The 9,495-nt window shown below is 40.2% G+C and overlaps 1 protein-coding gene across 8 annotated transcripts in view; it reads right to left on the bottom strand.

Annotated features, from left to right (window-relative positions):
- Positions 1 to 453: 453 nt before the first annotated feature.
- Positions 454 to 9,495, bottom strand: part of LOC109099301 (inactive ubiquitin carboxyl-terminal hydrolase 54-like) — a 53,502-nt gene continuing 44,460 nt past the window's right edge. For 4 of the 8 annotated variants that reach the window (XM_042736808.1, XM_042736809.1, XM_042736810.1 and 1 more), the window contains exons 15-22: positions 9,203 to 9,364; positions 8,901 to 9,020; positions 6,294 to 6,435; positions 5,098 to 5,978; positions 4,215 to 4,342; positions 3,934 to 4,071; positions 3,125 to 3,341; positions 454 to 2,531 (exon numbers count right to left, since the gene is read on the bottom strand). In XM_042736808.1, coding sequence (XP_042592742.1) covers positions 1,972 to 2,531; positions 3,125 to 3,341; positions 3,934 to 4,071; positions 4,215 to 4,342; positions 5,098 to 5,978; positions 6,294 to 6,435; positions 8,901 to 9,020; positions 9,203 to 9,364 — 2,348 coding nt within the window. In that variant the 3' untranslated portion in view covers positions 454 to 1,971. Of the gene's footprint in view, positions 2,532 to 3,124; positions 3,342 to 3,933; positions 4,072 to 4,214; positions 4,343 to 5,097; positions 5,979 to 6,293; positions 6,436 to 8,900; positions 9,021 to 9,202; positions 9,365 to 9,495 lie in introns of those variants that run through there. The other 4 variants (XM_042736812.1, XM_042736813.1, XM_042736814.1 and 1 more) reach the window with 4 other exon arrangements.

The following is a 9,495-nucleotide window of genomic DNA, read 5'->3' as shown; positions in this document are numbered from 1 at the left end:
ATAAAAATGCAACAAGCATAGCAGCGCAAGATGCTCACTGGAGGGCCTCTGAGGTCTAAATTAGCATATTAATAGTGGCACACGAACACAGACATCAGTTTTCCCTATCATACCAGCATTTCTGTTACTCTGATGCCATCATAAATGCCTGCCTGTTTAACATATTCATGCCAGAGATTTGGCCTAATTTAAGCAAAACCATGCTAGGTTCCTTAGAAAATGGTGTGCAGAGACTTTTCCATTTGTTCATGACTACTTTAAAAATAATTTTAGAGACTGCTGGGGGAAAAATGTCAGTATGTGTGTTGGGTATTATTACTTTCAACAATCAACTAAAATACAAAATTATTTTTCTAGAGAAAAATACTTCATTTTCAGTTGAAATTTAGTTGAAAATGAGCAATCATAAAGACACAGTACAAACCTTATCTAACTAGGCAGCCAGAAAAAAGGTACAGCATTCTGCTCCTGACTGGAGCTCAATATAACTTTATTGCAAAAATACAAGTTTGATTTCTAGCACAGCATTTACAACAAATCTGAATCCATCTGTACTTAAGGTCAAAGACTGAATATCTGTACACACTTATATATACAGCCTTGCTTTTTTGCCATATCTGTTTGTATTTTAACTCAGAAAAAAGGATCCCTGTTCTGTCAATAATTATGCCAGGCTAGTATTACACTGCATATTGGCCAAAAAAAAAAAAAAAAAAAAAAGCTTCAGATAATTCACCCAGTGGGAATTTAACACAGAGGCACTCAATTCACCGTTAGGTCCTGATTTACGAAACCATAATACATGCAAAACTGTTCTGGTGAAATAAAAATAAGAGAGCATGTGATTGGTTGAGGTATTTGACATGCTCTAAAATGTATGAATTTTTTTTTTGGCCCTGTTTCAATATAAACTACTCTTGTGTTCACTAGGATGAGCAGGTAACACTTTCATTTCCATGAAATGGCACATTGCACCATCAGCTGATAGCTGACAGACACTCTCAACACTTTCAATGTTCAAGACTTAAACTAGTTAACCATCTCAAGCCACAAGTTCCTCCTCAACAGCGTTCAAGAAATTAAATAAAAATTTCTTAAGTCGTAAAACAGCCTGAAAAAGTTTTGCACTTAACAGTTAATGTAAGATATACTGTAGAAACCAAAAAGTTAAACTGCTGCTACTACAAAATATTTAAAATAAAAAGATCACAACAGGTGTCGGTGCTACTATCAGGCAGAACAATACTGTACACAAAAATATCGACACAAATGCCAATGAGGTTGTTGAAAGGTGACTGTTGGTACCTGATGTACCTCTTATTACTTGCACACACTGACGTTACAGCCCTCTAAATGAAGTAGTTACACATAAACATTGTTTTCCCATAAAAATGGGAGAAGTTACAACAGAGGAACATTTTAACTTAACACTTCTGAAGTGCACTAAACTTGAGTTAACAGTTCAATTACAAATCACAGAACTAAGTAAGGTTAGCTTGGAATGCTAATTGGAAACTAAAGCCTATTTGTGCATATACGGAGCAGACAATGTATATCAGCAGGCAAAGTTTGTCAGACTTGGCATTTTGTATTTGCATCAGTTAAGATGCAGCGGCCCACGTAGCAAAGTGCTCTGTTCTTCACAGCTTTGTGCTGAGATGGTGGCCAATTAAAGTGAACTTAACTCTGTGGAACTGAATTAGCAGTGGAAATGTTTAAAAGCGCAGGGAGTGGACGTCCTCCTTTGAGCGTTTAAATGCAGAAGCTGCGTTTAAAATATACTTTTGGAAAATGAACACTCCACATTCACATATGAGCCAAACATCATTGTCTTTCACTTTAGCCAAAGCAGCTAACCTAAGACCTTCCTGCTTTTTGCTGTGTGAAGAGCTTCACAGAATTGGCACTGGCTCTCACATTTACTTCCAAGTCAGAGAAAAAGTGCACTGAAGGATGCGTTTCCTGCATGACTCAGCTGGTCATCCTGTAGTGGTTCATATGGGCTCTGCAGGTCTGGCAGTAGCTTCTAGTGGGCTCAGCTGGGTTCTGCTTGCACAACCCGCAGATATAAACAGGAGGGCTACGGGATGTCCCACCACGTGGTTCTGTCCTGGGGAAGTTATGAGTGTCCCTAGCAGCCCTCCAGTCCCTCTCGGGGGGCACATCAAGGCGGAGGGGTTGGGTTGGTGGCTCAAGGTGAGGGTGATGATGGCTAGAGTGATGCGGGATTGGGGTGGTTGAAGCAGATTGTTGGTGGAGCTGTCTGTAAAAGCCATCCATCATCCTATTTGATGCTGTAGTGCGGTGAGGGTGGGATAGTGTGGCGTAGGCTGCGTCTGGGTAGTTCCGGGGGCCTGGGCCCACTGGGGGTCCCGGCCTTGCTTGGTGCACAGGGGGCCCAGATGAAACTGACCTACGGAGGGCCCTTGGGAGGGTGCCATAGCTCATTGCAACACTGTGGTAGTTTTCACGGGAGAAAGTTTCACCCCTGTCAAGCACAGCCAAAAACTTGTTGGCCTTTTGGCAATCTCCTGCAGAGAGGAGTGAAGAAAATTAGAACTGTTGTTTATAGCAAGCAGTGATGCATCCTGCATGATTAATTCTAAACAAAAACTTGATATAGCTTAGAGCAACTGACAAATCACAAAGACTGCCATTTAATTATATAAATATGTTTTGCTTGTTTTAAAACGGATATTTTCTATATCATAGTGATTATTATTCAAAAAAACATTGAACAAATAAAAAAAATAATTATTATTATTATCATTTTTGAAATTATATATATCATGCATCTTTACAAACCTGGAGCTTAAAAAAAGAAAGGAAAAAAAAAAAAAATTTTATTGTATTTTTATGAGAAAAATGGAATTCGATTTTTTGTGCAGCCCTTATGAAAGGTCAGAAAATTGTAAAATAGACAAACTGAATACATCTTGCCAGCTGAATCATCAAGCTCAACCTCAATAGCGTTTTAGATCCTTTGACTAGTTTAACAACAAAAAAGTGTTAAAACGCAAGATCACAGACAACAACACAGATGCCAGCCTCTTGCAGAGAAAGAAAAAAAGCATCTGTGTCCGCAGCATGAAGGCTGAAAGTGTGGGTGGGGTGAGATGGTTACCTTTTTGTCCATGAGAGGGCCTCAGTGTCTGCTGGTGCAGGTGTGATGGAGGGGCGAGGTGGTGGCGGTGGCTTGGGTGAGGGTATTGGGGCTGCTGTTCATGAGGGAACATAGGAGGATTGTGGGAAGGAGGGGTTAAAACATGCAGGGAGGTGCTGGAGCGACGTGTGGGGGGCTGCACATTCACATGCTTGGACCTCCTGGAGACATGGGGGTCCTTTATGAAAGAAATAAAAAAAAAGGAATAAGAGAGAGGAGACATGAAAATAATATGAGTTCCCAGCAGCACCATGACAAGGACAGAAATGACACACACACACACACACAAAAACAATTGGTAATTAAAGAACAGATGGACAATGGAAATATAAATGAAATAAAACATAAAAATGAAAACAACAAAAATAAATTAAGCTCTACTTCAGGGGTTCTGATACTGGAGTCTGCTAACTACTGGTGTCCATGAAGGATACCAATAGATCTGTGAGATGATTGGCTGATTTAAAAATAAATAAATTTTATTGTAACTGAAAAAGTTTTGCAGCTGAAGTGATATGCCACCTGAAAACCACTTTGTAGTTTCTTTGTCTTCTCCACAGACACTCCAGGTGGCAGTGTTCCTCTTTCAAAGTGAGTTCACAAACATTTAAGACCACACTGCCTAAAACCATGATGTAACATTTCATACACACTAAAAAAAGTACTTGAAAGCTGTTTTTGCAGCAAATTAAATGGTGCTAATGCATTCTGAGTGGATAATATGAGGTTTGAGTGTTTGACCAAGTGACTTTAAATTGTGAGACACCCACAAAGCTGTGAGATGGGGGTACATCAGTCCGTCCTCCAATGACAGTCCCACTCAGACTCCGAGCAATTCGTCGCAGGTTCTCGGCACTGTATGATTCATCCTCACCCAGTGGTGCATCACAGGCCACAGCAGACAAAGGCTGCACACACACACACTGCATTAGCATTTCACATCCTTATCAAATACTAAGAAAGATCTTCACTTTGTGTGATAAGAATTACACACACATCTTACACATAATACTATAAATACTACTGAAATAATGCAGGAATGCCAACGCACCCTCTGAAGTGATTTAGTGCTGTATGCTGGCATCCTGTAGGCACTCCTCTCGATCTCTGCTGTGGGGGTTTTAGAACGACCAAGTGTGGCAGAGTATCCAGCGTTGTGCTTACGAGAAGCAGCGGGACCTAGAAGAACACTAAATTTATACAACCTGGTTCCAGAAAACACAACTCATGAATAAATAAGTAAGTTAGGTAAAAAAACTACACTTAAAAAAAATGGCCACCAGTTATGCTTTATTTTCGCTGCAGATGATTACAGCATTTCACTAGATTTGTAGCGAGACGTGTTTTTGTAAGCCTGTTTCCACTGAAGCTAGAGTTTTATTTTAAAATAAATGCTCTGCTGTTTTCTGTCAAAAAGCTTAAAAACGCAGTATGAACTGCTGACAGCTAACGGTTTAAATGCAGTCCAAATTCAAAATATCTCTTTCAAGTGTAGAAATTGTATTGTATTGAAAGAAGTATTGTAATTTCCCTACTGCAGTGTAAAGCAAAAATAATATACCTATTAAAATATTCATTTTTATTTATTTTATAGAGCAATTGTTTTACAATATATGGCTATTACTGTCATTGTTGTTAGTATTAATATATTCAAATTTCTTTGGCTTCCTAAAACACCAGTGTGAATGTAATTTTGACTGAGACAGTGTATCACAAACAAAAATAGACTTTTTCTGACTGAAGTTTTCTTAGTTAACAACATGGGTTGGAGCTCTTACTTTTGAAATCTCATGAACATTTTTATATAGATTTTTTACGGTAGAACTTTTCATTATTTTTAATATGTTTTTAAATAACTGAAATTTACAGGGTTTTTTTTAAACATATTTCAACAGAGTTATATGGGATCTCGGTGAGATCTTTTTCAAAATTACCTGATCTGTTGGCTAGCTGGGGGCTGGGTCCCTGTGGGGCTCGGGGCATGCTGGGAGCCTTCAAGCTGGCCTGATAAAGTGAGTCCAGCTCTGACAGCTCCTCACAGGGTGACCCACGTCCTGATGGTGCACAATTCTGGGAGTTGTAGTATCGATTGACATTCTCGGCCCACCGCTCCACAGGCATAGGGCCGGCTGGACGCTGATCCCGTGCTGGAGAAGATAGGGACGGAGGACAGGGGGACGAGGGGGAGCAGAGGTCTGCTGGAGAGTATGGGGAGGACTCCATCACAGTAGGACGGCCATCAGGACGTTCTAAACTGCGACAGGACCAATTACGAGAGGATGCCGGGAGTGATTTTTGACATGTATCAGAAGCATGGCTGTGGGGTGTTTGGGTTAGGCCGTGGAGAGACGGAGGACGAGGCGGGTTTTTCAGTCCTTCCCCAGAGTTGGAGTGATTAGAAATGGAAGGTGTTTGACAGGCACTGAAATGAGATGGACTAGAGGGCGACTTGAGAGGAGCCTCGCAGCCATTCACTGCGATCACAGGCACAGTGGCAGAACTGCGCATACTAGCAGTTTGTACAAGAGAGTTTGTGGTGGTTACAGGGTCTCTGGGGCCCCAGGTGTTAGAGTGTGGCCCATTCTCTGTCACAGCAAGAGGACTGGAGTTGTCCACTGCATTGTCTTGCTGCTGGCAAAGTGTATCAGTATGGTAGAAGGAAACAGGAGGGCTGGGGGCTTCAGAAATAGGTTTATTTGTAGACTGAGGTTTCATGTGGAGAGGTGATGGTGGTCTTAATGCATCTTCTAAAACTGCTTTCTCATCCTCTTCTTTAACATTTGTCAGAAGTATTTGGACCGGGACAGACTGCTCACTAAATGCAGAACATGAAAAATAACAATGATTTTCTGATAATAAATAATGTGAACCTACCTGAGTCAGTATCTTGAATCAGTTCTTGATGATGTCATGCAGTATACAGATTTGTTTCAACCTCTCTATCAATGTGACATCACCTGAGCAGCTCGATGCAATATGATCTCTTAAACTAACCTGACTTTCAATTCTTCAAGTTAAAATAAGTATTGATCATTACTTTTAAGGCACAATGCATCTTTCCTCTTCCTGTGTGCAGGGCTCCTGGAGCGCACACACACACATATACACAACTGCAGCCAGCAGCAGGTACCTGAGGGGCTGTTTCTGTTCCTTCTTTTCCTCCTGTTGCTTCTGCTGCATGCGCTGCTGCAGACCTCGTGCTCTCCTCATGCACTTTTGCATCCTGCCCTGAGCGTTAGCGCTGCTCTCATGCAAGGTATGCCTGAGTTTAGCTACAACGCAAACAAAACAAAACAAAAAAAGGCAAAAGAAAAATGAAACTGATGCAGAAAATAAAGAGCCGAGTCATGGGGGACATGCAAACACACATTACAAAGAACTGAAATGAAAAGGGTTTTGAAGGGTCCTGAATTATGAGGAAGGGGTTGAGGGGAGGGTCACACAAACAGGGGAGATGGGGAACCTAGTAAAATCCTTGACACAAATGTTAAATTCTCTCAAGCACAAAATGATTAAATTATAATGAAGTTGACTTAAATCAAAATGAATTGTAGTTCAGCCACTGAACTTAAAAAAAGCAAATTACACGAGCCTAACACCACATCTCAGTATAATTAACTATAAATAATTACAGAATGAGAATTCTTTCCTCATATGAGCTGCAATCTCCTCAACCCTACAGAGGCTCTGGAAACTGTGAGGCAGGGGGGGAGTGAGGTGTAGGTAACACACAGGGGCCAGGCCATGGAAGGTGTGAGTGTGTGTGTGTGTGTGTGTGTGTGTGTGTGTGTGTGTGTGTGTGTGTGTGTGTGTGTGTGTGTGTGCATCCATGCATGTGGTCACCCCATAAGTGACAAAGCTCAGGGTATGACATACAAAAGACAGACAGACGTAAAATGACATTGGTAAGCAAACAGCTTCTACATCAACCGCAGACAGAAAGATACAGAGAGCATTTTATTGACATTCATTAAAAACTGATAGTTGGAGCTGGATAGCTGGATTCACAATTCACGAAAGAAGTTAAGTTTCTTAAAGGTGCAATGTGTAATATTTACAATGATCTATTTACAGAAATGCAATATAATATACAAAACTAAGTTTTCAGAGGTGTATAAATACCTTACTTAATGAACCGTTATGTTTTTATTACCTTAGATCTATCTACATACACCGCGGGTCCCCTTCCCCATGGGGAAGTCGTCACCATGTTTCTACAGTAGCCCTAAACAGACAATCTGCTCTACAGAGCGCGTTTCATCACTTTGTTGTTCTTGCGAATAAAACACTGACACAATGATGAACAAGTACATTAATTCCCAATGCCATCGAATTATTGAATAATCAAGTAAATATAATTCCTTGATTTACCTTTGTTAAGAAATCTCATTGCTCTCTGCTGTCTTTACCGACGACATCTTTACATGTGTCGGCCACCGTAGCTTCTCTAAAGGGATCAAAAATATAAAAACAAAACCATTTCCCTAAATTACAAAGCTCACCGCTAGTTGCCGCTAAAATTTACACACTGCACCTTTAAATTCATACGAACATTTGAAAGTACAAATAAAAAATTTAAAAAAATGCTTATAATCCAAAAAAAATCTCGTGAAAAAATACTAAAAAGAATATCAAACAACCTTTCAACAGACTAACTACACAGGCTAACTGACTGGATAAGTCCTGCATCCTTCACCACTAAGATGTCTGTTGTTTTGATGAACCATTATGGTTAAAAAAAACACACACACACACACACACGCACGCACGCACGCACACACGAAACAGACAAAATTACAAAATTAAAACGAGGTCCCTAATTGACATATTACTAGTATTAGTCAAAATTATACAATTAAAACGAGGTCCCTAACTGACATATTACTAGTATTAATGATGGTTTTTAAGAAAATTCGTTTCAAGAATTCAAAAAGATCAACATTCTTAAGAAATGTTTTTAACTGGTATACAAAATATTCTTAACTTTATTCTTAACTTAAAAGTTAAGAATAAAACAGCAGTTAAGAATTTCATTCTTAAGAATGTTTTGTGAATCCGGCCCCTAGATTCTGGTCAATTCCAGTCACTTTAAAACACTTGCTATGTCATGGCTTAAGGGACTGCATACTAGGCACTGTATTAAAAAAGAAAAAATATTGTTTGATGTTTAAAAGTAATAAATATTTTAAGACAAAATTTATTAAAACAATTTTAAAAACTGCAGAATAAAATGGTGAGTGTTGTAGATAGGATTTGGAACTGACACAAAGGTAAACAACTTTTGTTTATTAGCCAAGGGACATGGTGATTGGCTGATGTAGATCTCAACATGGTCACAATTGACTAGCATCAAATCTATTTAAAATACAGCAGACCTTAGTGTACATCATACACTACACAAAGTATTCATTAAGGTTATCATAGCACTAGGTCCAGGTCACACTTCTTTAGGGCTGCTGGCGGGTTTCTATGGTTACAGACAAATCATCCTGTATTATTATGACCTCACAGCCAAAATCAAAAATATTCAGAATAAGGAGGCATGTCGGCCCATGTATATGCAGACTTAAACCATGACACTACTATTGTCTGGAGGCAGACAGTTAAAGTGTATCTGGTGTATTAGTGAGAGTCTTTATATGGAAAGAGACAAACACACTCAAACACAGAGATGTACAGACACACAAACATGTGGCAGTAGTGATAGCAGGAGCAGGCTAAGGGCAGGATTACTTACACATTGCTTCGTTAACCACAGAAAGAGCGGCGGCCACCTCTCCTGCCTGTTCCAACCTCAGAGACTGGTCTAACATAGACTCTGCCTCCAACACACACCTCTCAAAGCCTTCCCCTTTCCCTGCAGGTAACAAACATCATAGCACAGTGCTATTCAGCATGGAAACCAGCACACCTGCATTTCACAAACACGTACACATGCAGTCCAAAGCTCCAAAGGATAAGCCACAGCAGAAACCCAAGGAAATGCATCCGGAGACAGAGCTACTCCCTTCATCCTTGCACGGCATGCTGACGCCTCACCTTGGTTCTGGAGCTCATCCAGATCCATGAACTTGCTGGGTCTGGGATTGAAGCCTATGGCCGCCTCTTTCTCCTTTTCCTTTCGCCTCTGTAACTCTTGCTCTTTGGCCCGGCGAGCTACTTCCTCCTGTAGCTCATCCAGTTCACTGCGGCCCTCACCTGGTACACACAAACATGAAAATATTAAGGAAATAATCTTGGATAATCTATTGCTGCATTTACACAATCAATTATTATTATTTTTTTTTTTCCAGACACCTTGAACACATATCAGATCTTTCTGAATGAGGGAA

Source organism: Cyprinus carpio, chromosome B13, assembly GCF_018340385.1.
Source record: "Cyprinus carpio isolate SPL01 chromosome B13, ASM1834038v1, whole genome shotgun sequence".
NCBI lineage: Eukaryota > Metazoa > Chordata > Actinopteri > Cypriniformes > Cyprinidae > Cyprinus > Cyprinus carpio.
This window is presented reverse-complemented; position numbering and strand designations above follow the sequence as displayed.